At 43.1% G+C, this 27365-nt stretch overlaps 2 protein-coding genes across 7 annotated transcripts in view; one reads left to right on the top strand and one right to left on the bottom strand.

Moving 5' to 3' along the window:
* Positions 1 to 1244, top strand: part of NME8 (NME/NM23 family member 8) — a 43714-nt gene extending 42470 nt beyond the window's left edge. For all 6 annotated transcript variants that reach the window (XM_053263809.1, XM_053263810.1, XM_053263811.1 and 3 more), the window contains one exon: positions 935 to 1244. In XM_053263809.1, the coding sequence (XP_053119784.1) occupies positions 935 to 1184 (250 nt within the window). In that variant the 3' untranslated portion in view covers positions 1185 to 1244. The remainder of the gene's footprint in view (positions 1 to 934) is intronic.
* A 4621-nt stretch (positions 1245 to 5865) lies between these two features.
* Positions 5866 to 21657, bottom strand: SFRP4 (secreted frizzled related protein 4). Its single transcript, XM_053258887.1, has 6 exons — positions 20630 to 21657; positions 19748 to 19831; positions 19563 to 19628; positions 16321 to 16519; positions 11512 to 11575; positions 5866 to 8181 (listed from the first exon to the last, which is right to left on the bottom strand). The coding sequence occupies exons 1-6, from the start codon at positions 21081 to 21083 to the stop codon at positions 7993 to 7995; spliced, it is 1056 nt and encodes a 351-aa protein (XP_053114862.1). The 5' UTR covers positions 21084 to 21657; the 3' UTR covers positions 5866 to 7992.
* Between the last annotated feature and the right edge of the window lie 5708 nt (positions 21658 to 27365).

The following is a 27365-nucleotide window of genomic DNA, read 5'->3' as shown; positions in this document are numbered from 1 at the left end:
CATGGGGAGGGCTCTTCCTTCTTCAGACAAGTCCTATCATAACTGTGAGTGGTGGGGTGCATGGGTGATTGATGTGGTGGGGGCAGAACTTCCTCCCCATTAATGCTGTTGTACACATCTATAGCAGAGCTTTTGGATAACATCATTTTGAAGGAGGCTAGGATATGAACTGAGCAACAGAGGATGATGAGGTGCAACACTGTAGTGAATCAGGCTGTAACACTGAGCGGTTTGTTACAGCCACACCATCAATAGACACATTATATGATGATGTCATGCAAAGTTTGTATATACAGATGGGGTGGGTGGCTGGGTAGATTTTGAATGCAGCAAGAAAAGAAGAAAAAATGAAGCTCACCATTATGACTATCATGGAGCCTGTTTCATTAGGACAAACATATATATAGGTTGTCTCAGGTGGGCCTTCTCAGAGTTCCGGGCCCAGGGGAGGTACGTGGGGTCTGGGCTCGTGGGAGGGCCTTCTCTGTTGCAGCCCCATCCTTATGGAACACTCTGCCTCCTGAGATTTGTAATGCCCCCTCCCTTCTGTCCTTTAAGAAGCTCCTGAAAACCTATCTCTTTTGCCAGGCTTTTAGTTTTTGTGTTGGGAGGGGATGTTTCTTTTTCTCCCCCCCCCCCACCTTCTCTTGTCTTCTTTGTTGTTTTAATTTAGGTAAATCACTTTGAGTCTAAGGAAGTCAGGCGGTCAATAAATTTGCCACATAAATAAATAAATAAATAAAATCAAGGGTGTGTATGTGTGTATTTGTTTGTTTGTTTATGGTAAACTATTATCCTGGGTAGCATACCAATGGACTTGTGTTGTTCAGAATACCATTTTAGCCCCATTGGTCCAGAATAATAAGAGTATATTTACAGCTGCAGAATCAGTTTGTTAGTGCAGCATACATCTTTGTATGATCTGATTTTCCAGAGGCCCATCAACGGTCATGATTCTAACCAAAGAAAATGCTGTGGAAGAATGGCGGGCATTAATGGGACCATCAGATCCAGACAAAGCAAGAGAGATGGCTCCTGACACGTTGCGTGCTCAATTTGCAGAAGATATTATGTGCAATGCTGTCCATGGATCATCTAATGAAGACCATGCAGCAAGAAGCATTCAGTATGTCTTTGGAGAAGTTGATCTGGAGAGCCTCAAAACCAAATATGTATATGTGTGATGGCTTTTGATGATTTATTATCAGCAACATATGCCATACAAATAAATAAAGTTAGACTCATCTCTCTATGAAATATTCTTACTAATCAGTTATGATAGATTACACCAGGCTGCAGCAAAACAAATTGTATGTACTAAGTTCTACCACATGAAGAAAATTTCAGTTAAGTTGAAGTCCCAACAGTTGCCAGATCTCAATGAGCAGAATTATCTTCTCTTCCCTGTCCATCCTAATCCTTCACTTTTGATAAAAGACAGTTCCTTTATCAAGAACTCCCAGAGCAACAGAGGAAATCCCAGTTAAATATTTCAGTGCATGTAACCTCCTTATGAATCTAGGACGTCTCCACTACTAGGGATGTGCGTCTCGTTTCGGATACAAAATGTTTTGTGCACAAAACAGGCCATTTCAGCTGTTTTGTAGCCAAAACAAAATACCCAATGCTCAAAACAGAAAATTTTGTAGCCAAAACAAAACGTCCCTGTTTTGAATACAAAATGTTTTGTTGTTTCGGCTGTTTTGGAACTCCATTTTGCAATCACAAAAAGTCTTTCTCCTTCAGTCTCCATTTTGAGTTTTGACATCTGTTTGAATTTCCAGCCCTTCCAGCCAGCAGATTGGCCAGCAAAAGCATGGGCTGATCTGCTGGCAATTGCCTCCTTATTCCTTTTAAGCAAATTTAAGGGTAAATTTTACCCTCATTGGCCAGTGGGGCAGTGTGCATTTACCCTCATTGGCCAGTGGGGCAGTGTGCATTTCATTGTTGTTGTTTCACACTGTTGTGTGTAGATCAATTGCATTTTGGGCGGGGGGGATGTGGATGTGCATGACTTTTGGAAATCTGCCTGATTTTCTTCCAAAGCTCTGCTGTTGTTGATGTGTGATGTTGATGTTATTTGGGGTGGATTCAGGGCAGAAAGGAGGCTTTGGGGGCAGAAGAGTGGTTCAGGTTGTAGTGCCCCAGTGGGTGCCTGCTGCCACCCAGATTCCAAAGGAATTGGGGAAAGGGCTGATTTTTAAAGAATTTCTGAAGTTGACATGTCTTTGGGGCAGATTCGGGGCAGAAAGAGGGCCTGAGGGGCAAAACAGTGGGTTGGGTGGCAGTGCCCCAAGGGGTGCCTGCCACAACCCAGATTCCAAAGGAATAGGGCAAAGGGCTGATTTCTTAGGAATTGTTGAAGTTTACACTTCTTTAAGGTCCCCCCCACCCAGGGAATAATGGAGCAGACACATAACTCCCCCTGGCGGGCACTGGGGTAGCTGGGAGCAAATGGTGGTGTAGTGCACATAGGGTGCCAACCAACCCGATGGGTTGCTAACCCATGGGGTGCTGGGTTCTGTTGTTTCTGAGGTGTTCTGAGTGAAGATTCTCTGGTACGGTAGCATATGAGATTTTCAACGACAAACCATGAATCCACTCTCATATGCTACCAGAGAATCTACACTCAAAACATCTCAGAAACAACAGAACCCAGTACCCCATGGGTTAGCAACCCATGTGGGTGAGTGGCACCCTATGTGCTCTACACCACCACTCACTCTTGACCACCCTGGTGCCTCCCCAAGTGCAGATATGGGACAGAAATTATGGAGGTCCATCATTCCCTATGGGGAAGACCTTTAAAGATGCACAAACTCCATTACATCTTTAAAAATCAGCCCTCTGCCCAATTCCTTTGAAATACTTCTGGCAGCTTCCTTGCCCCCACTGGACACTACCACCCACCCTACTCTGCTCCGGGCCACCCCTTTCCCCCCAACATGAAGCTATACTTTTGCTGAAACCTCCATTCTTCCCTATAGGAAAAATCCTATACTTCAAAATTTCACCAAAAATCAGCCCTTTGCCCAATTCCTCAGAAACTTGGGTGGTAGTTTCCACCCATCGGGTACTACCACCCCCACCCACTAGTTTCCCCCCGAGCCCATTTTTTAAAAATCCAAAACGTTTCCGTTTCAGATTTTGCAATTTCAAACAAAGAACAAAATGGGGGTGTTTCAGATTCGGGCCAAAAACAAAACAGAAAAAAATACAAAATGCACAACCCTATCCACCACTCCTATGTTACTTCCCTGGGATTCCTTCACCAACATTTTCCTGCACCTTTCTCCCCACCTCCACCGAGACGATAGCTGAAAAGTTGCTAGGAGTGCGGACAATCCGGACAATCCGCGTTGTGTGCCTGCACAATCCACATATGGAATCCACAAATAGAGCACAGACAAGCCAGACAATCCACACTGCGTGCCTGCACAATCCACAATTCAGGCAATCCCAGGCAATCCATGCTGCGTGCCTGGGACACATTGTCCCAGCCTCTGGAGATCCCACAGTGCATCGTGTGACAGGCACAATGCATTGGGGGATTCCCCAGGAGCCCGGGCCCGGTTCAATGTGTTGCCCTCTTCTCTTTTGGATCGGAGGTTTGCAAAAGATAATCCTGTTGCAGTTTTCTGCCCTTGTGGCGTTGGCCTTCTGGAAACTGTCACCCATGTGTTGTACTTCTCGTTGCATCGGGATGCTAGAGAAGAGCTCATTTCCCCTTTGTTACTTAAATTTCCCGGAAGGTGTGATCTCTTTTATACTTATTACTGCCTCGCGGATTCGAGCCCTGGGACTACAGCAGTTGTGGCTAAATTTTTCTATATTGCCATTAGGTTGAGGTCCCTATTAAGTGCCTAACTGCGAGAGCTGTCTGTTGTTTTTAAATAATTTATTATTATTGATTGTAATCTGTCATATTGTGTTTTAGCATTGTTTTATTGACGTACTGTGTATATTTGTTACTACCATTTTTGCTGGCCAATGGCTGTAATAAAACTGATGATGATGATTCCCCAGGAGACAGGTGCTCTAGATGCCTGTCTCTGTTTCCCTGGGGTTAAACATAGCTCCAGCGAACACACGATCCCAGAGCCCAGGTTAAGGGCTTGTTTGAGTCCATAACCCCGGCTAAGAGCTGGGCTACAAAGCAGAGCTAGGAGGGCCCAATCCTGGTAGTTATGACAGTTTAGTTATATCTTGACAGTTGAGTATACACTCCAGCTTGGACCACAGAGATTCTGATAATAAAAAAGTAGACCATGCAAAACTGAACTCAGCTCACCAAGAACTAGAGGGTTTCACTTGGGATACTTGAATTCAGATCCCCCATCAGGGAGGCTGGGGCATATCACTGGAGACATGTTCTCTAATGTCCCTTCATCATGCACATACACTTAATGAGTGCAGCAGGAGTGTGTCATGCCTACTGACCCCACTTGCGACCGCCAAATATTCAGCAAAATGTGGAAATGGGGCTCTGTGTGCATAGGCTCTGTATGCAAGCTTGGGCACCCTGATTGTACAGGGTACCTGGTTTCATAGGAGAGCCTACATGTGCACTGTAAACAAAGAGATGTTGGGGGTGGAGCAGCAGATGCAATCATGCTCCCTGTCCATGCATTTAGCATATGTGCATGCTGAAAGCCAGAGTCATACTAGTCTCTCTGCCTAACCTGGAGATTTCTAGGGTTGTCAGGATGCAGTGGAGTAACTTTTGCTGCCCAGAGCATCTTGGACAAAATATGGGATACAAATGCGACAAATGCCAGATGCTCAGTCTGGATTTATTAGTATGTATGCATTTGATGGGGTGGAAGGAAGCATTAAAGTGACCATTTGCAAGTTAGACCTTTGCCCATCTTGGCTGATAAGAAAATTACTAGGTTCCTGTTAAAATAAAATGGGAGTTTATTGAAGAGTGATCCATTGGACTGTAATACTTTCTGCAATATTATGGATTGTTTGAACACTGAAACATGAGGTTGGATTTTTACCCCTGCAGTATCTGAAAAATGGAGACTTCTTTGACCCCCCCCCCCAAATCTATGCATGGTCAGGCAAGATGATCCAAGAAACAATTTGTTAGACCACATTGGTCTTTCTGTGTCTCATGACTTCTATCACAGAAAATATATCTTCTGAGGCAAGAGATGAATGTCTTGCAGAATTAGACAAAGTAACACTGGCTGACATGATTCACAGCCTCTTGGAGGACGGCACAGCACCACTGTAAAGAACTGCAGCTACACTACAAGCATGAGTGTATTTTGTCTGAGTGTATTACTGCATTTTGTCCCATTGTGGTGAATGGGGAAGACTGCAGTAACACTTGTGCTGCTGTGGTTCCCCACAGTGGTGCCACTGCTTCTAGGTCCACAGCACCAGTACCTCAAGTCACTCCTGCACCCCTAGAGGAGGCTGTGCATCATGTCAGCCAGTAACATCAGGAACAGTGGCTCACATACAGCACAGCAAAATGTGGGTGGTTCAGCTGTGTGTGTTTAAATCACTGCCTGTGCTGTGGAGGAACAGGACTGTTCTGCTGTGACTTACAATTATGCAATTGCAGGTTGGTGACGCTAACTCTATTATTGTCAATGGAGGTAGCATCGCAGAACCACAATTACATGATTATAAGTTACAGTGGAACAGCTCTGTTCTGCAACAGTACAGGTGGTACTTTAGACACACACAGCAGCACAGGTGGTGTTGAACTGCCTATATTTCTCTGCGCTGTATGTGAGCCATTGATATTAGACACTGGTCTTCAAAATGCTTTTTTTGCAGAGCAAAAATTGGTTCACTTGTTAAAATTACACTTCAAAATGGAAATTAAGAAAAAAAACATTACTCAAATGGAGGTTTAACATTTATTATTTCATACAGTGGAATGTTAATCATGGTCATTTGCATTATGAAGGAAAGGTGCAAATTCTATGTTGGCAATCATTTTCCACTTCCCACTCCCGCCTTTCAGTTTAAAAAAAAAAGGAAATGTGAAACGTTTTGTTTTCAGAAATAAAATATCAGAAATGAACCATGTTAGAAATCATTGCTGCAGAAATTTCAATCAACTCATTTAATGGTTGAAGGGAAACATCAAAACGACAATATTTATTAAAATAGCAATGCAATGATGATAATGGAATTGTGTTTTGGATTTGTGTTGTGTGAGTATAACTGCAAGAGGCTTTACCCTGTTTCCCCGAAAGTAAGACCTACTCCGAAAGTAAGACCTAGCAGTAATTTCTGATGTACCGCTAATTGCCCTAGTGCTTTTTGGAGGGCTAAAATTAATATAAGACACTGTCTTATTTTTGGGGAAACACGGTACGATCGATAGAGTGTTGATAGTATATTGTTGATAGTATAAATGTGCCTACATTTCCTTATTTGCCTTGAGTGTTTCAATATTATTCTTTTCAGCATGGATTCTGATAGAAACAGAAGGTTACAAGTGCATATACCTGGATTGCACCCATAATGTAGACCCATAGGAACTTACTTAATCTTAGTGGTTACAATCCCCCCCAAAAAACCCCTGCGTGCACAAATGGAACCCATTGTCAGATATGGAAAACAAAAAACGTCAACACAAGTCATCCCATAGTTGACAATGGTAAAGCCTGGCTGTGTTTGTATCATGCAGCTATGTGGCTGTTAGGCAAGAACATCAGCATCCAAACTTTGTTGTATCAAATGGAGCGGGGGAGATCAACTGAATTGCAGCTTCTTATATAGTGCAGCAGGTGTGGGCCTGGAGGAAGTTGATGTTCTGAAAAGAAAGCAGGAGGCCTTGCTGTTCTTACAGACTTGCATGCATGCTCCTCTGTACTGCAGCCAATGGTGACAGTTTATGGGAACAGGAGGAGGCCTAGTGCATGAAAAGATGTTCTCAAAACTTCTCATTTATTTCAGTGGAACAATCTTGTCCATGCACATAATGGTGCATGCTTTCTAATTGCATCCATATCCATTTAAATTAATGGAATGTCCCAAGCCCAGAAGAGATCCATGTGGACTTCAAAAGACTGGAAAACCTTTGGTTCAGCAAATACGTTTCAGGTCAAGCTGCTAGTAAAATGTCAAATGTGCTAAACTGGCAAAAGAGATGTGTCTCTTTCATTCTTTAGCTCTATTTCAGAATAGTATGATCGGCTTACTAGTTGTCAGATGTTCAGTAGCAAGCTTTAAATTGTTTCATTTGGTGATGTAAAAGTATCTCTGTTTATGTGGCAAGTAAGGAGGTACTACTTGTACACTTCCAATTTTCCCCCATAAGTACTGTTTTTCAGCTAAATGTTTAAATGCGACGATTAACATGGCTAACAAAAACTGGCCTGATGAAAATGGGGAAAAAAGTTTGAGTATGCATTTTCTACACAAACACACACAATTCTAAGACAATGAATGGCTGTGCATGTTAGCTCTTGACAAGGCAGCCATGGGTTTGGACCCTGCTATGCAAAAAGAGTGTGAAGGGCTTGTTCAAACCTGGCATGACTGCAGGACAACACTAGAAAATGAGGATCCCTCCTTCATTGGCATTGCTGTAAGAAGTACAAGTGCCAAAGTGTATTATTGCCCTTTGGGCCTGGTGAGAGAGGGAAATAGTAAAGGCTGCCACCTCTGGAACACACATGCAAATCCAACCATAGGATACAGGCAAATTTCTGCCACACACATCTAAATCACAGAATAGCATATCCAGATGCATATTGGTAAACTATGACTGGCTACTCTAAATATATGCCTAGTCAATACTGCCTTTCATCAACCCATCACATGTTACTGCATGTTACTATATCTGTGGCTTACAGTGAAAAAGTGATCCTTTAGAAGTAAATTGCTGCAAATAATGTCTATATGGAATACTGCTGTGAATTTTTAAGTCGATGAGTTGGAGGAATACACATACACCACTCAGGCCAGCTTGTAACCTTTGTCATGCAAGCAAATCTTTTCCTTGGAGAAATCCTTCACTCATATTTTTTTGGGACTGACTCCTTTTTGGTCATTTTTCAGTTTGTTGGTTTTCTTAGGAGCACTGAGCACTGGGTTGGTGTTCTTCGAGTTTTGTTTTGGTATTCCACTATGACCGGAGTTTTTCGCATTCTGGCTTTTATTAGGGACTGCTCGTAACTTCTGTTCTTGAAGTCGCTGTTCCCACCTCTAGGAAAATAATTTTTAAAACCAAAATATGTTAGTGAAAGGGGAGAAAAATCACAGAGTATTGGGTACAAATCAAGAATAAATCTTAATTCTGTCATGGTGCTTACATTCCCTGGGGTCAGACCTGCAGTACCTTAATGGAGGAGTGGGATGAGCCCCTTAATTAATCACTCAGGGTAACTGAAATACAGATTGCAAGATTGGGGCCTGCATGTTTATATTTTTAATGTAAACAAAGCCACACAGGGCCCTGATCTGAATTAGGACCCTGAAGGGAGAAAGGAGGCTTTAACCATTTGCCCTTGCCTATATCCTGATCTGGATCAGAGGCCTCCATGGCTACTGTTTGCCTCAGGAGCAAAGCTCCCAACTGGCTTCCAGGCTCAACAAGATCAGGCATTTCTGTAGAGCTGACCTGTACAACATAAGACTTGGAGGCCAGATCTGTCCCACTGGGACTTTTTTTGCTGGCCCCAAGGTAGGAGTATTATGCAGCAGGAACCATGAGCAGCAGGATCCATGAAGAACTCTAGGACTGCATGCCTAGGATTGGAGCCTAAAAACAACTGTGATTGAGGAGAAGAGGACTTGGTATTTATTTGGGGATGGCATGCACTCCAGGTGCCCCATTGACTGATCAGGGACAGAGCCTATTTTATGGGCACTCTCCTTGGTTAAAATTGTGGGTCCTTTGACAGGGGGAAAGATCCATATGTAATTAATAGGTGTTTCCATTACGCCCCTGTTGTAGAGGTTCCAATTCACACTGGAGACCATCTGCAAGGTGGAGGGGGAAGCATTCATATCAACTCCATCATGATATTTCAGGCCCACACCCATCAAATGAACATATATATTGGGCCTCTTGCAATGGACTTGGTAGCTTTTGGAAACAGGGGACAGGGTCTTAAGTTAGTCACGACTAAGCCCCACTAAAATAAAGGAGACAAGTTAATCATAACTAACTTAAATTCCATTAATTTCTGTGGGACTTAGTCATAATTAGTCTGGATCCTGCTGAGGAAGTCTAACTGAACCTAAAGTGGAATAAGAGAAATGCATCAACCCTTTATTTTTTCCTGAATCAGAACAGAACCTGAACCAGGATTTGAAAGCCTTTGTTGAACCTGAATCAGCTCAACCTTTTAAAAAAGTCAAGTTCCTGGTTCAGAATAAGAGTGTCAACTAAAATGTAAAGAGGTCATGCACACAACCTCTTTTCTCAGGGCCGGGGAGGGATGGGGAAGGCAAGATCATTCCTGCCTCCCCCCACACAATCCAGACTGAAGCCCTTCTCATCACACCGCAATTGCAGACAAGTGCCACTGTGGTGAGCAGTGCGGCAGCGGGGAGGCTGCGGGGAAGGATGCCTGGCCTCCAGATATCCCACAATGCACTCCACAATGAGCATGGTGCTTTGGGGAATTCCCCCCTGAGTCAGGCACTCTAGGTACCCGACTCTGTGTGTGCTCAGGCTGCATGCAGCCCAACTACACACACAGTTGCACCCTGTAACCCAGGTTAAAGCCTGGGGTAAATTCCCAGGCTTATGGGGCAGGCAGCGTCAGGATCAGCATCGCCCCCGGCACTTCACATGGGCAGCCAAACTCAGGCCGGGCTGCCCAAGCCTGACTTTGGCTGCTTGTGTGAACAGCCTCAATTAATATAATGGTCCATTCCCTGACTAAAATTAGGCATTAATGCTGACAGTAGGGTGTATCCTAAGAAAGTTAGGCATGACTAAGGTGCTTAGTCATGCCTAATTTTTAAATGATATAACCCACAGTGAATCATATATGATTTCCTACATGCACCTTATTGTAGCCAGAGTGAGATTTATGCTGAATCTGTTAATTTACTGGCATGAATCAAAATGAAATTGGAAAAATTTTCATCAGAGCTCAGCTTCAATGAAACTAAAAGAAAACATTTAATCACTCTTAGGGATGTGCAGAACATTTAGATGTCAAAACAGCACCCTGGCATTGTGGCTGGCAGATTCTGGGTCAGTGATTCTTTTTTGGACTGTGTTTTGTGCCATGTTCTGTATTGGGAGATTCTTCCCCCCTTTTTTTGGTTGTGTGTGTGTGTGTGTGTGTGTGTGTGTGTGTGTGTGTGTGTGTGTTTCACCTGTGTGGCAGACTTGCATGCTGTTTCACCCATAGGGAATAATGGGAACTCAAACCTCCCCAATATTCCCCATGGGTGGTGCCTAGGGACACCAAAGTGGGTTGGGCAGTAGGGTGTGATGGGTGCTACCTACCACCCAATGCACAAAACAATCAGTTTATTTTTAATGAATTTTTGAATTTTTTCTAGGTCAGTAGGTCAGCCTTAACCCTATTTGTGTTATTCACATGCATACAACAGCTGTGTGAAATAGCCTCACTGGGAAGTGGTGTGTGTGTGTGTGTGTGTGTGTGTGTGTGTGTGTGTGTGTGTGTGTGTGAGAGAGAGAGAGAGAGAGAGAGAGGGAGGGAGGGAGGGAGGGAGGGAGGGGCAGGGAGAGAGGTTTATAAAGCAAGAGGACAAGAAACAACATGCTTCCTGTTTCCCCCACATCTCTACCACTTCTGGAATAGCTCCTAATTGATTTAAGTCACAGGAGACTAGGTTTTGGTTGAACTTTTGGAGAAACTTCTTATTGCTAAGCACAGTTCAACCATCAAGCCAATTTCTGGTGGGAGCTGGGGTGGCTCTCCCTCACTGGAAGTCTTCGAGCAGCCATCTGTTGGAAATAGCTCTGGATTTCCTTCATCAAGCAGAGGGTTGGATTAGTGTCTGACAAGACCCCCTCCACCTCTACAATTCTATTACTCTAGCTTACATTGCCATGCATTTTAAAGTTTGTATTTGTCCCTTCTGCTCAATCAACCATCTAAGCTATGGGAAGAAAAGCAGTGCATAAGGACTGAAATGCAGCAAACAGTTATTTCTAAAAGCTGCTAGGAGAAACAAAAGTGGCATCTCTGTGTTTTCCGGTAAAGCTTAACCAGAATGGTCAGAGGAAATTTCCAGCAAGCCAAAGAGCAGATTGCAAAAATTCCCTGGGACAGTTTGGAAGAGATTGTGATAAGCATGCCAAGGAAGTGGTCATTGCAATATATCCTTCTGAAATCCTGTGGTGCATGGAGAGAAGCCTTAGTTTTATGTTCATACAACAGCAGCCTGTTTAAATACAGACATGGTTTATGTGAATGGCTCATGAATATGGCTTCTTATATGCAAGTACTCAATTGACTAGCCACAACAATTTCCATCCAGTGATGAAAAGGTGTGTGCATCACATTTCACTCTGGAAGAAAAAAGGCAGACGGAAATGAAAAGTACCTTAAATCTTTTGCTTAAAGGGTCCTTCCATTTTTCAACTGAGCATCCATCAAGAAGCATCAACCTGAAATTTCAATTGTAGAATCAAAAAGGGCACCAAAGTAAGGAATAGCTCATATCTTAATATCAGAATGTAACATAAAACATGGGGCATAGTCTAGCCAGACTTAAACACATTTAATTTTTGCCTATTTCAACAGAAAAATAAGCATGTGCTCAATTCTAGTGCAATGAAATCAACAGGACTCTAGCATTTTGGCTGGGTCATGCCTAGAATGTTTGAATTAATGTTATTTTATCAATATTCTTCTATGCAAATACAATATAGGGCGGGGTGGGAGGAATGTGAGGTTAAGTCAAAATGATCCTGTACTGATATATGGAAGACCTAAGTTCAAATCTCCACTCATCTATGAAACTAACTGGATAACCTTAGGTCATTATCTCTCAGCCTTACATATTCTACAGAGTTAAGAACATAAGAACAGCCCTGCTGGATCAGGCCCAAGACCTATTTTGTCCAGCATCCTGTTTCACACAGTGGCCCACCAGATGCTGCTGGAAGCCATAGGCAGGAGTTGAGGGTATGCCCTCTCTCCTGCTGTTACTCCCTTGCAACTGGTACCCAGAGGCATCCTGCTTTTGAGGCTGGAGGTGGCCTATAGCCCTCCAACTAGTAGCCGTTGATAGATCTCTCCTCCATAAAGTTATCCAAATCCCACTTTGCATTGTGTGAAAAAGCACCTCCATTTGCTGGTCCTAAATTTCCTGGCAATCAATATCATGGGATGACTCCTGGTTCTAGTGTTATGTGAGAGGGAAAAGAATTTCTCTCTATCCACTTTCTCCACACCATGCATGATTTTATAGACCTCTATCATGTCTCCCTGCAGTCGTCTTTTTTCTAAACTAAAAAGCCCCAGGTATTATGCCTCATAAGGAAGGTGCTCTAGGCCCCTGATCATCTTGGTTGCCCTCTTCTGCACTTTTTCCTGTTCTACAATGTCCTACTTTAGATGTGACCAGAATCGTATGCAGTACTCCAGGTGTGGCCGCACCATCGTTTTGTATATGGGCATTATAATATTAGCAGTTTTATTTTCAATCCCCTTCCTAATGATCCCTAGCATGGAATTGGCCATTTTCACAGCTGCCACACATTGAGTCGACACTTTCAACGAGCTGTCCACCACTACCCCAAGATCCCTCTCCTGGTCAGTTACCGACAGCTCAGATCCCATCAGCTTATACTTGAAGTTGGGGTTTTTCGTCCCAATGTGCATCACTTTACACTTGCCAACATTGAAGCACATCTGCCATTTTGTCACCCACTTACCCAGTTCAGAGAGATTCTTTTGGAGCTCCTCACAATCCGTTTTGGATTTCACTACCTAAAAGAGTTTGGTATCATCTGCACGGGTCCCAGTACAGATCCCTGGGGGACCCCACTTCTTACTTCCCTCCATTGTGAAAACTCTCCATTTATACCTACCCTCTGTTTCCTGTCTTTCAACCCGTTGTTGTGAAGATAAAATGTGGGGGTGGGGGGATCATGTAAGGTACCCTAAGTTCCCTGGAAGAATGGTGGGTTACGCTGATAAATAACATTAAAAATGTAATACTGAGTACTATAAAATAAAGAAATCTATATTTGCCATATAGATGAGTGTCCCCTCCCAGTCTACCACAGAAATAATTTGAGGGGAATGGCTTAATTTCTTAGACATCCTCTGGAACAGAAAAAATTAATCTGGACAGGGCCCTAGCATGAGGTGATAATAATGGTACTGCTTTGGATATTCATTTTGTACTGGACTCCTTTTCCAAAATGAATTCTCCAAATCTAGCCAGAGGTGCAGGTTTTGTGGATTTGCCAGCACCACAAATTTCTTTCCACTTTATCTGCTGCTCTATGATAAAGATTACCACAACTTACAAAGTCTGAAGCAAACAGCTGGGGCACCATCCACTGGGAAGCTCTCCTGAACAAGCTCCACTGAGATGAATGTGAGCTGCACATAAGGAAATTCTGCTGCTCAGTTTCCATTCATTTCAATGGGGCTTGAATACTTCCTGTTGGATTATGTGCTGTGACTTCAACAGTAGTAGAGAATGTGTTGACAACAGGCCCTAGTTTGTGTGATTATTTAATTTTTAAGAACAAAATGATGAAGAAATTGTTGTTGTTACTATTATTTGCATTTTTTTCAGCCCTACGTCATCCCTGTATGTGTGTTGCACCCAGTAATATCAAATGTTAACATGCAAAGACCCAGCTCCCTTGAGAAGTCCATAATGCTGGGGGAAGTTGAAGGAAAAAGAAAAGGACGACAAGCAGCAAGGTGGATGGACTCGGTTACGACAGCAATGAATGCACCAGAGAGAGACCTTAAAGGCCAAGCTGAAGATAGATCATCCTGGAGAGAATCTATCTATGTGGTCGCTAAGAGTTGACACCAACTTGACAGCACTTAATCAATCAATCAATCAACTGCTATGGCCCTCATTTAATGGAAGATTTCCGTGTCCTCAAAGCCAAGGCTGAGGACAGCATACAATGTATTTCATCCCTTCAATAGAATCATAAAAAGAGAAACTGTGATAGAAACAAGAATGTGGTATTGCTTCAACACTATTCCAAGTAAGTGACCGTTACTTCTGACATTTTTAAAAGCCACTGTAACTCAAACCCTGTTTACATTCTGCTGAGTTCAATAGGAAACACAATATTTTGTTTTTGCTGCCTTTTTCCAAACCTTTTGACAAAGCATATAAAATGAAAACCTCAATGACCTTTAAAAAACATCAACAGCAAAGTTGTTCCATGAAATACGGAACTCTTTCTAATCTTCTCTCATTCCTGGGCTTCATTTTGAAAGCCTTCATACAAAACTACTGGCATTCTAAAATACTTTAAGATCAACCAATATCATTTTCCACATTGTGTTGTATCCCCCTATTTTGCCTTCCACTGGCTGTCATTCAGACTAAGATATTCAGTACTCAGTAGTTCTATTCAGTTATTCTAAAGAACTACTTAATATCAGTAGGACTACTTAGTAATAATTTGATCTGGATGTCAGCAACTGGCCTGGTTCACACAATCATTTGAATCTAGGTTTAATGTAGGTTACCAACATTCATGTGTTTGTGTGAATTCATGCTAAGGTGGCTTATGGCCCAAGATGTGAACCAGACAACTGTCTCCCAAATCAAAACTAAGAAACTCATCTCTTGCTTCAACCCATTTTTGCCTGCCTTCTATCCAACCACTATTGTTCATCCTTCCTTCTCCTTTCAAAGTGTTCAAGAACGCCTAGTCTCTGAGGAAAATGCTGCCTATTAACCCATGTGCAGAGGGTAACCTGTCCAGAACTGACTGAATCCTCACTACACATGTCCCCACTGCCACCAGTCCTGTAGTTCAGCTCAGAATAACTAAAACCTTCCAGCCCTTACTAGCAGGTGGTTTTGGACTAAAGCATTGAAGAACCAACTAGGAGTTTGGAACCTTCAGTTTTGCTTCCTGTTGCAATGCTAGGCAGACTTTAGTTTCCATTAGACTGATGGTTTGTAGTACAGATTGTCCCTTGATGACTTCTGAAGAACCTCCATGTTCCTTCTGGTCCCTCTTTCCTTGCCAAATGCCTGACTGCAAGTTTCCAATGCTGAGGGATTCTCCCAGCAGGTAAGTGTCTTCTCCCTTGATTCGGGCACAGGATCTTTTGGCAGACAATGTCCGACTCCCAGGAAACCCCTTGAAGAAGATTGCTGCAGATCACCAGCCTGCTTTCAGCAGCGTGTGTCTCCCTTTGTTTCCTGTCCAATGGTTTAACTCTTTCTGCTTCTGTCTGGCCTCTCCATGATGGGTGGCGAGTGGTTGCCTAGGGCACCTAATTGAAGTGGTTCATGGTTTGTTTTTTGAGTGTACTGTCTGTAGTGAACTAGGCAGAAATAAGCACTGATAATGGGAGGGCAGGTGTGTGTCAAAGGCACTCCTCACCCAGAGCACTATTTACCCAAGGCCTGGTCCTCTGAAGATCATATTCCTTCTCAGATGCCTTCTTCCACTCTCCAACTCCACTAACTGACTCCACCAATTGACTCTCAGAACCTTGGCTGGACCCTTGACCAATCCAGAGTGCACACCTGTCCACTCCAGTTGACCAATCAGTTTTGTACAATTTGAATACCTCTGGAATAAATCATTAATGAGGCCTATGAAGCATAAATCTCATTATGCTTATATCGTGAACCTCCCAGGGACTTTTTTGTATGGGGCGGTATATAAATTAATTAAATAAATAAAAAATAAATAAGAGCCAGCATGGTGTAGTGGTTAGAGTGCTGGACTAGGACCAGGGAGACCCAAGTTCAAATCACCATTCAGCCATTATACTAGCTGGGTGACTCTGGGCCAGTCACTTCTCTCTCAGCCTAACCTACTTCACAGGGTTGTTGTGAGGAGAAACTCAAGTATGTAGCACACTGCTCTGGGCTCCTTGGAGGAAGAGCGGGATATAAATGTTAAATAAATAAATAAATAAATAAATCAACCCTACCAAAGACAACTACGGGGTTCTGTGGTCGACAGGAGTCAACACTGATTCGATGGCACACTTTACCTTTAATACTGTAGTCACGTCGCATATTTTCCAATACAGACTACATAAACGCATCCCTGCCCTCAAAGACATTCCCATTCACTTTAATGGCTGAGACCATTCAGTGCATGCAAAGAATTCAGTTCACTGCCAAAAATGAGAAGAAAATACTCCTTAAAATTGACACATTGTTACCACTGCTTACCGTGAGCGCCGCTCATAACACATAATGAGGACATCTTGATTTGGAAGAAGAGGTGGACACTGGCAGGAAGAATTAGTATACAGGGGTACTTGAGAACGGGGAACTGGGGTTGACGATTTCAGCACATCTTTCACATCAATCATTGTGGTTATTTCATTGCAGCTGCTTCTCTCCAAACTCTTTACTTTAGCATGAAGAACTGCAACATATAAAGCAGGGTAAATGATAATGCCACACAAGTTAAACTTAATTGTGGCAGCTAGACTCCTCTGTGTCACATACTGGAAAGTGCAAAAAAGCCCTCATTTTCATGAAGCAGCTTTATAAGGTAATGGAACCGACTGTGCTAATAATAATAATAATAATAATAATAATAATTATTATTATTATTATTATTATTATTATTATTATTATTAATTATTAATAATAATATTATGGGACTTCTGACTACAAACAGACAAACATCTGCCACACAATACACCAGATATAACTGTAGTTGAGAAGAAAGAAAAACAAGTGAAAATAATCAACATAGCAATACCAGGGGATAGCAGAATAGAAGAAAAAGAAATAGAAAAAAAATCACCAAATACAAAGATCTACAAATTGAAATTGAAAGGTTGTGGCAGAAAAAGACCAAAATAATCCCAGTGGTAATTGGCGCCCTGGGTGCAGTTCCAAAAGACCTTGAAGAGCACCTCAACACCATAGGGGCCACAGAAATCACCACCAGCCAATTACAAGAAGCAGCTTTACTGGGAACAGCCTATATTCTGCGACGATATCTATAACAACTGACAATAAAATTCTGGCATCCCAGGTCCTTGGGAAGGACTCGATGTCTGGATAAAACAAACCAGTCAGTAACACCTGTCTGACTGTGTAAACAAGAAATAATAATTCGGTTTCTATACCTAATGAAAATAACTACAGCAAAAGTCCACTTTAAATTTTTTTATGGTGAATGAAGTATGGTCTCCTGGGATACTTCATATTATAAGTATATGTCTTTTTGTCAATAAGAGATTACAGCATAGTTTGGTTGGATCTGGCTTAAAATTTATTCCGAATAATTGTGTGGTGTCACATCAATACATATTTAGACACACATCAGATTTATGTTCATGATTCTTAATTCAGTAAATATTCTGTATGCAAAAGCCTGTTTACAACTTGCAGATCTCCTTAGTTGGATCACGGCACATAATCTTAAATGAGACTATTCCCATATACCGATAAATGAGAATAGTAAAATCATAATCCCATTTTGTTTCTCCAGTCTGCTGATACAGTAGAATGCAACATCTCAGTTCAACATCTCTAACCCTCCCTAGCCCAATGTCCAACTGAAAGACTAAGGCAAAGTGTGGGTATATACACACACACATGCACATACACTCTCTGCAGCCATTCTCTCTCTCTCTCTCTCTCTCTCTCTCTCTCTCTCTCTCTCTCTCTCTCACACACACACACACACACAACACATGCTTATTTCTTCTGTGTAAGAAACTGTGAGCCTGCAGACTGGCAATTTTGATTTATTTTTGTAAAGAGCCCAGATTTAAGCATCAACTAGATAGATAGATAGACAGACAGACAGACAGACAGACAGATTAAAATGCTCTTAAAAGTTGGGTGTCAATGTTTATTTCACCCTAAAATATATTCTATTTACCTGGAGTATGGTATTTTAAAATAGTCTTATGGTAAAACTAAAGATCTTGCAAAACTGGCAAATGAAACATGAAAATACGCTATGAAAATACAGATCCACTTAGCATAAGCAAGAGGGGGGGAAATAAACATCTCTGCAGTTGGCATTTGACATTTTAGCACTGTAAGGAAAGATCTTTCTTGCTGCTGATTTCAGCAAAAGACTCACACACTTCCTTAGCTAGAAGTAATACAATTGAGTTCAGTAAACCTTACGTTCTTCCATATAGGAACATATCATCTATTGAGATATGTGGTATATCCTATATTTAGATATATTATGGTAGGAATCTAATCCTATCAAAATATAGGGTTGTATCTAGGAGAGCAATTAAAAATAAATAAATTAGAATGCCTAAAGCTGAAGTCTGTTTTAACTGTAAACCGCCCTGAGCCATTTCGGAAGGGCGGTATAAAAATCGAATGAATGAATGAGTCCTAAGCCATTTACTCAGGAGTAATCTCCATCTTACTCAATGGATGTTACTTATGAGGTGTGATGCTGCAAACCTATGCATAGTTATTATAATGGCATACTAGTGCCATTGTAATCAATCAACATACTTACTCATACTCCTGGTTAGGATTGGGCCCTTGTTAACTTATTTACCTACTTATTGTACAATAAAATGTGTATCACACTTTTCTCTGCAGAGCAGACACATATCAATGGCACTTCAAACTCCATGCATAATTTTCTCAGAAGTAAGTACCACTAAACTCAGTGGAGTTTACTGTGCAACAATTGCAAAGTAACAATTACACAGCAACAATTGTGGACAACCATTGCAGCCCCAAACATTTCATTAGGAACTTCTAGAAAACACATTGGCTGACAGCCCTAACTTATTACTCCTTGGAAGTTGTACTGAAATTAAGTAGCCCTTTAGAGTAACTCCTGAGTACTACTACTGATTCAGCAACTTCGTTTGGATGCCAGTCATTGATCTGAGTGAAGTATAGGGGACATGGGGGTTACTCTGCATTGCATCCTAAATCCCTTAGCTATAAAACCAGGAATATTAATTGCCAGATGAATGCAGAAGCTTTCAGACAACAATTTTACTGATTTTACGGTTATCAAGCTATTTTGATTGGTATCACTTTAATAAATGCATTATTACATAGGTGGATCTGAGAAATAACTGGTTTCATTCCCATATTCAAACATCAAGGAAGTAAATATCAGGTTATTTTAAAAAAATAGTTCATTAATTATGAGAGAACACAGTCTTCTGGAGGAAAGAAACACATATTAACATGCCAATATTCTTTTTAATCGTTTTTCTTCTCCAGATATCTGGTTAGCTAATTTGTGGTTAAGAACATTTACCTATCGCTTTTCAGCAAAGACAAAATGAATAGGTCAGATGCATTCCATTGCAAGCGGCTCCTGTCCAGAGCGGGCAAGGAAATACCGACGCTATAAGATGAACTACTAGCCACAAGAAGAGAAATCAGAAGAGCGAAAACGCTTGGAAAGGTAGAGAAAATAATGATGATAATAAAGTCTTCACCAGGTGACTTACCGTAACTGTAGTTTTTGGTCAGATACGTCGCGAGCGTGGGCTTTATCTTCTTACACTTGCAGCGATCTTGAAAACAAGAAACAGAAAATTAAAATGGGAAATAGAATTATGAATACCAGCGGCAGGATTCGTTTTCGAGAGGGCGAAGGGAAGATCGCATCCTATATAGCGAGGAAGAGACTCACCGTGGTTGATGCTCTTGCACTCGGGATGCGCAGGTCTTTCTTGGACCATGACGTCGTCGGATAAATCAATCCACTTCACATCTTCTTCAGAGGAAAACATAAAAGACAGGGTGTCGTGAAGGGTTTCGGGGAGGGATTTTTAAAAATACTTTCTCATCCTAAACATATGGTCTGAGTGACGTTTCGACACGGAAATAGCCCCGCCGACACGTCCTACTTTTCGGGAGAAATGTTCTCTCTTTGAGCGTCTACAGCCCGTCGGAAGCGAAATGATCGACTTTAAAATGTGCGCAGCGCCTGATCCTTTACGCAGAAGAAGTAAAGGGCTGGCCGTTGAGATCAAGGAAATTGACTCCTAAGGAAATGTGCATAAAATTGAAGCCTTCATTCTACCGCAGTCCGCGGGGACTAGATCGGCTTTAAAGACTTTTTCTGCTTCGCTGTCAACGAACAGACCCGTCATCGTTTCCGAAAAGTGGACGGCATTGCTGCCAGAATTTGCGTCCAGGCGGACGTTTAGAATGTGAACCATAAGGAACGCAAGATTGTAAGCTCCTAGGGGCAGGGAGAAACCTTTTCCTTCCTTCCTTCTGTGAGTTCTTTCCGAATAAAGATGCCTACTCTAGGATTGGGATGAAAAGCACGGTACTCGGGAATCCAAGGTGCATCAGAGCACGTGGTGGTTGGGATCCGGATACTTCCTCATCTCCTCCCAGTCCCCACAACTCCAGGGTGACTGGCTTCCCGGGCAATCTACAAGGTGGCCTCGTCTGAGTCGGGTCCTTCGCTCTGGGCCTGGGGAAAGCGCCCCCCACCCACGAATCCCTACAGCCCTCCCTCCCCGCCTGCTCGACCCCGTTCACCCTCCTGGTCCCCGCTCACCTTCAGGAAGATCCGTGACGATGGCCTCGGGGGCGATGCACACCCCTCGGTCATAGACAGGCAGCTCCTCGCAGGCCAAGCCCTCGGGCCAGCTGTGGTTGTACCTCTTCATGATGGGCTCGCAGCCGTCGCGGGCTCTCTGGCAGAGGGACTTGCAGGGCTTGATGGGGTCGTGGAGGAACTCGACGGTGCAGATCGGCGCGTACATGGCGCAGAGGAAGAAGCTGAGCACCGGGCTGCAGCCCACGGCCACCAGCTCCTGGTACTGCTCGATGGCCAGCACGGCGTTCTCCTGGGTGCTGTGGTGCAGGTGGTTGGGCATGCGGGTGATGTTCCAGGGCATGTTCCTGCACATGGGGATGCGCACCGGCTCGCAGGGGGAGCCGTGCAGCCCCGCGGGGGCCCTGGAGACCCCCAGCGAGAGCCATGCCAGGAGGGCCAGCAGCAGCTCCATCGGCTTCTTCCCTTCGCGGGGCAGCGAGCGTCCTCCGCAAGCCTCGGGGGAGATGGTCGTCTCCCCTGCCGCCTCCGCCTCGCTTCAGGGAGGGAGCCCAGCACTGGAGAGGAGCGAAGCGGGAACTCTCTCCTGGGACGCGAAGAGGCTGCCAAGAGCGAGGAGCTGCTTCTTGGGTTGCCCTCCTCGGCTCCAGCCAGCGGAGAGGTGCAGAACACCAGAGACTTGGTGGGACCATATTTATAATCGGTGCCACCAATGACGTGGGGACGGGCTCGTTCTCCTGTGCCAGCAGCCCCGTTCATTTGGGGTGTGTGTGTGCGCTCCGAAGGCACGCACGTTGACATCACCTCCACTCCACTGAATCCCGAGGCGACATCATCACCAGCTACACATTTCTCACTGGGTCTCAGAGCTACCATTTGTTTGTTCTTTCCCCCCCTGCGAGCGATTCGATGCGTGCAATAAATCCTGGAAGGAGGTTTGGAAAAGGTGCGTGCGCGCCGGGACTAGGGAGGGGGAGTCTATCTTCAGTGGCTCTTTTCATCTGTTTAGCTACAAGTTCAGCCGTAGCTTTCGAACGGGGGTTATCGGGCGGTCGAAGCGTTGGGTCCAAGAAGGGTCATCATTTTTAGCCAGACCTAAACATTTTCTGCCCTTTGTGAAACCTAAACTTTTCTAGCTTTCCCCGCCGACTTTCAAAATCCTGCAGTTCTTTCTGGCACCTATAGGTGGCTACGCCGTATAGTAGCGATAGTGTAATCATGTACCGACATATACCCACAACCTTACATGAAGGATGCACCGTTTTTCATTTAAAACACATGTTTTCTGAAGTAAATACAGAGGGTTTCAATGCAATTTAATTCCACAAGCAAATGCCCTTAACATTTCTTAATGCAAATTGGGGATCTCCTCATTTAGGAGACAGAATGGGGATGTCAGGTGGGAGAACTGAGGCACATGCAGATGAAACAGTCTCTTATTTATGTTAAAAAGTATTAAATAATCTCTTTAAGTTTGAAGCTAGAAGGTTAAGTTCACTTCCGTTTATACCAATCCACCCAAACACAAACATCCACTCAATTAAGGTGAACAAGCTTTTTAAAAAGAATCCACAAGGGTGGATCAACAATGTAAAGGTAAATTGTGCCATCAAGTTGATTTTGACTCCTGGGGCCACCCCACAGAGCCCTGTGGTTTTCTTTGGTAGAATACAGGAGGGGTTTACCATTGCCTCCTCCTGCACAGTATGAGATGCTGCCTTTCAGCATCTTCCTATATCGCTGGTGTCCGATATAGTACCAGCAGGGATTCGAACCGGCAACTTTCTACTTATTAGTCAAGCATTTGTATAAAGGAAGCCATTTCTCCTCCACCATTTGTAAAATCATTAGCAAGTTTCTAGACCTCGTGGTTTCAGCCCTGCTCTATGAGATCCTTAACCTAGGATGCCAGGGACTGAACCTCTGGCCTTCCTTACACAAAGGCATGTGTTATGAGCTAGCTGCTCACCTCACCCCCATATTGGTAGCTAGCTCACATCCACAACCATGTGTGTGGATATCTTGCACCAAGATATCCCAGTTTAAAGGTCTGATAGTAAAAAAAATAAAAAAAAAAATTCTGGGAAGACCTTAATTTTCACTCCTCCCCCTCCAGAATAATCAACACCATTCTCATCCTCTAAATGCCAGGAATGCTACCAGAAAATCTTTAAGGAGACAAAAGAGTTGAAACAGAGAGATGTACAGTGACAATGGCTTCTCTGAAACTTGGAGATGGTATTGTAGAGCTGTTGTGGCCCCCATTATTTTCTCCCCCTATCTCCCTATGATCACTAGTCAAACCAGCTTTGCAGATTTCTGTAACATTATAAGGAGTATCTGAGAAAAAAAACCCCTAAAATTAGATATTAATATCACATCTAGCACTGTTTGGCAATCAGGGGCGTAGCAAGGTTGGAATGGGCCCAGAGACGAGATTTTAAAATGCCCCCCCCCACTCAAAGTCCAGGGCCTCCGCACACCCCAGGCCCCCAAGGATTGAAGTCTGATATTCCAAAATAAGTATGCTGCCTGGAAATACATTTCACTGAATACACACACGCACACGTCACAATATATAGTGATATACATTGAGTACTATACATTTGTTTTACTTTTAATGCCTAGAACACACTAGAAAGATGAATAATTAAAATGGCCCCCTCGCTGCAGATTAGCAAAGGAGACTTTCAACCATGCAGGGTGAGCCTATGTTTGTTTTCTCAGAATTCTGAACAAATTCAGTCAAGTTTGATTGCAGGAGGTTTTTCACAGGAGGCTTTTAAAGCCCTTTAAGACACATCTCCTCTGGAATGGAGGTGCTGCATTCACATGTTGGCGAGATTTACCCTGAAGTCCCTGCAAGTTATTGGGGAGCAGTTCACACACAAGAAAAATAAAATAAAATAAAAGCACAAGACATGCTTCACAGTTCTCACTCAGACCTTCTGGGTTGCAAAACAACTTGAACATAAGTGCATTTATAAATGAATGAATGAATGAATGAATAAAATAAATATAATACTGTTTCTTCCAGAAGTTTTTGTAATTTTCTGCCATGAAACAAGCCACTTATAGGACTTTTTAGATAGTTTTTTTTAAGCCAGCAAATTTTCCAAGCTGTTTAAAAATAAATATTCAGAGACTTCTCAGTCCCTCCCCCCCATATCAAAGCCCTATGGCAAGCAGATGCCTCTATATGGGGGGGCAGGGAAGGTAACCACAAAAAGGAGTTCACACTCTACCTGGCAAATGCTGGGTTCGGCAGGGCAGCAAGGGGTCTTCTGCTGCAGAGAGCAGTGGTGGCCACTCTGGCTGCCTCCTCCTTCCTGGCTGGCTTGGGCCCTACTGGAGTTCAGGCTTCACAGAGGCCTACACGAGGCCTCCGTGGAAGCCCCGCCCACCCGCCGATCAGCTGAGAGGCGGGAGAAAAGTTGCTCTTTGCAGCGTGTCTGCTGCTCGATTGCCGGCCAGGAGAACAAGCTGGAGAGACCGCGAACAGGGCAAGTGGCTGAGGGGCCTTGGGGCTGGGCAGGGGGCAATGGGGAGTCACGTGAGGTGCCTCTGGGGGGTCCCTCCAGGCATTGGGGCCCCCAGACAACTGTCTCCCCTTGCCCGATCGTTGTTACGCGCCTGTTGGCAATCCTGGATTTGAATAAATGGATAGTGTCCATGAATGATGAGTAACACACTTCCAATTTAGCCATATCCGGACCTGTTAGAAGCATAAGAATTGTCCTGTTGAACCAAACCAAGATGCAAGTAGCTCAGTAGTTTTCCCCAAGAATGGCCAGCAAGATACTTCTGGCCAGACACTCACAAGTGAGGCATCAAGGCAACAGTGACTATGTCTGAACACAAAGTCTTCCATTCAGCTCTCACGTCTTATAGCTCTCGATAGACCTGTTCTTCATAGGAACATAGGAAGCTTCCTGGTATTGAGGTAGACCACTGGTATTGGTCCATCTAGCTTAAGATTGACTGTCAGTGGCTCTCCAAGGTTTCAGGCAGGAGTCTCTCCCAGCCCTACCTAAAGAGCCCAGGGAGCGAACCTGGGACCTTCTGTGCTTTTTCACGGAGTTATGGCCCTATCCCCTCAGTGAAATATCTTACATCCCTCACATGTAGTCTCCCATCCTGCAAACCAAAGTAGACCTTGCTTAGCAAAGTGGACGATTCATGCTTGCTACCATAAAACCAACTCTCTGTCTCCTGCATTAAATTAATGAATTTAATGCATAATTAAATTGAACCAGAGGTTGGGTTGTGGTTGCCACCAGCTCGATTGGTGGCGACCCAAAACTGGGCCTTTTCTAGAGTTGCTTTGGGACTCTGAAACTCGCTTCCTAATGAAATTAAGTGTTTCCCCTTCTCTGAATGTTTTAAAGAAAGAACTAAAAACATACCTGTTCAGTCAGACTTTTAGTTTATAGTTTTAAAGTTTCAGTTTTTAGAGTTTTTATTGTATTTCAAATTGTTTTAATTATGTTAATGTTTTAATGGTTTTTATATTGTGAGCTGCTCGGGGACTTTTTGAATAGGGTGGAATATAAATGCAATAAATAAATAAATACATTTGATGTTGTTTTACTGTAACATTGTTACTTTTTATCAGAGGTTCACCTTGGTCATTTTGGAGCCTGGATCTAAAGGCCTTTGGAGGTCCCCCTGCTGCAAGTGAAGCATCATTTTTTAACACTTAAGTTCTTGAGGGCACAAACCACACCACCTAGGACAGATTAAAGAGAATCTGTGGGGCCCCAAGGCATGTGGAGGCCCTGGACCTTGGCCCCAAAGTCCAGGTGTAAGAACGCCTCTGCTTTTTATAAGTAACCTTGAGGGGTCTTTCTGCTTCAAGGGTGGTATATGAAATCCCTTGTATAAATAAATTTGTCATGACTCAGTCAGAGGCCATCACATTTTGTGGCAGCGAATTCTGGGGGTGGGAGGTGGGACCAGTGGTATTGTGTGAGGTATCCAATCCTCTGGATAGGTATATATCTTCTATTAATGAAGCCCTTTAGCAAAACAAAAATTAAAAAATACCCTCCATAGAATATTTATCCAGTGCTTTAAGCATGACTTGTGGAAAGACGAAACTAGCTCTCAACATCACAACCAGCCCTTCTGACATTGTTATACAGTCAGCATGGGCACCTACTGGAGATTGTCCATGACATCAGTGGTGATGAAAAACTTCTTCCTGTCCCCATGTTGCAGTAGCTTTTTATTTATTTATTTATTTATTTATTTACTAGTATAATGAAAGATGTGTATTTTTCAAGTTATTTGTATGGACATTCTTGTAGTTCCATAACAAAGAGCATAATAAAAATGATGATGATAGTAGTAATAATAAAGCAATAATAAATTCCATAGCAATAATGTCCCTTTCTTGTACACTAGGGTCAGCCTTAGCCCTTTGGCTTTCTGAGGCAGAACCCAGCCACTGCCACATGTTTGCACACATAACCTTGCTCAGTAAACATATGGGTCATTCAGTGGCTAGAAATTGGTCCAGGCAAATTATGGTGCTTTACACACACATACACTGTGCACATACATTCCACAATAGATTAATGGGCACAGGGTACCATCACCTGAAAGATCTCATTATGCAGCCTCCACCTCTATTGACATCTTTCCAGTGAAAGTAATTGGAACATTGCTGGGGGCAGCAAAGCCAGAAAACTATTGATACCTTCAAGATGATCCATTTGGCCCCTCTAACACATTGGCATGTGTTACCACTGGTGGACATTCATGATGGGCAAAATCAGTTCCTAGAACTACACCAAGAGGTGGAACAGAAGAAGAATATGCTACTCTAAGCAACCATCTATATTAGCTTCTCTCTGGACATGTTGGTTTTCTACCTACAGTGATGTAGCTGTATTTGCATAAGGTCTCTTTGGAAGCGAATCTTATTAAACCTTTCTCAATTAAAATCAAATGTACCAATTATAGGAACATTAGGTAATGGAATAAATGTAAACATGCACACGAACACACACACCTGTTTACTAGATTGGCATTCAGATCCTACATGCTTTTCTTTGCAAGTTATAGGTCCAATATTTCCAGTAAAGCAAATTGGATGAACTTCTTCAGCTGGTCAAAGACTGAAATAAAATATTGATTGACCTACTACCAAGTACAGTAAATGGTTTTTGTTTGAAAGTTACTATACTCACTAGCAGAGTAGTCCTACTACAAATATTCACATATATGTAAATACCCTATGGATATTAGAGGCTTAGCAGCCTTTAAAAGAGCCTCCAAATCCTATCTTTTTAGACTGGCCATAGTGATAACGGAAATGATTTTCAACTGGTTTTAATTTTATTTCTTTGTATTTATTTATTACATTTGTATACCACCTCATACAAATGTCTCAAGGCTGTTTACACAATATTTGTGAAACACTTAGAGCCATCTGGGTGAGGTGGTATAAGAATCTAATAAATAAATAAAATATACATTTAGTCTGAAGATTTATATCCCCCTTTTTTGGTCAAATGAACCTCAAGGAGGCATCACAAAACACAACTCACATATACACACACTATCCAGCAACCCTACTGCTACCAACACTACCAACATGCAGGGGCGTAGCTAGGGGAGAAGGGGCTTGTGTTTGCCCCCTCCCTGGTGGCCCCTTGGATGAGAGAGATAATGAAGAAATTGGAAGGGGTGGAGCTGGGGAGGCCCTCAGGAGCTTGGGTCCCCCGGGTTC

This window comes from Hemicordylus capensis, chromosome 6, assembly GCF_027244095.1.
Source record: "Hemicordylus capensis ecotype Gifberg chromosome 6, rHemCap1.1.pri, whole genome shotgun sequence".
Taxonomy (NCBI): Eukaryota; Metazoa; Chordata; class Lepidosauria; order Squamata; family Cordylidae; genus Hemicordylus; species Hemicordylus capensis.
Note: the sequence above shows the minus strand (reverse complement) of the source record. Positions and strands in the feature narration are given on the sequence as shown.

Excerpts from the sequence above, each read along its gene's own strand:
- SFRP4 (XM_053258887.1), bottom strand. The coding sequence starts at position 21,083 with ATGGAGCTGCTGCTGGCCCTCCTGGCATGGCTCTCGCTGGGGGTCTCC. Across the intron at positions 16,520-19,562 it reads GACCAAAAACTACAGTTACG|TTCTTCATGCTAAAGTAAAG; the intron begins GTAAGTCACCTG and ends TATATGTTGCAG. Across the intron at positions 11,576-16,320 it reads TGTTATGAGCGGCGCTCACG|GTTGATGCTTCTTGATGGAT; the intron begins GTAAGCAGTGGT and ends TTGAAATTTCAG.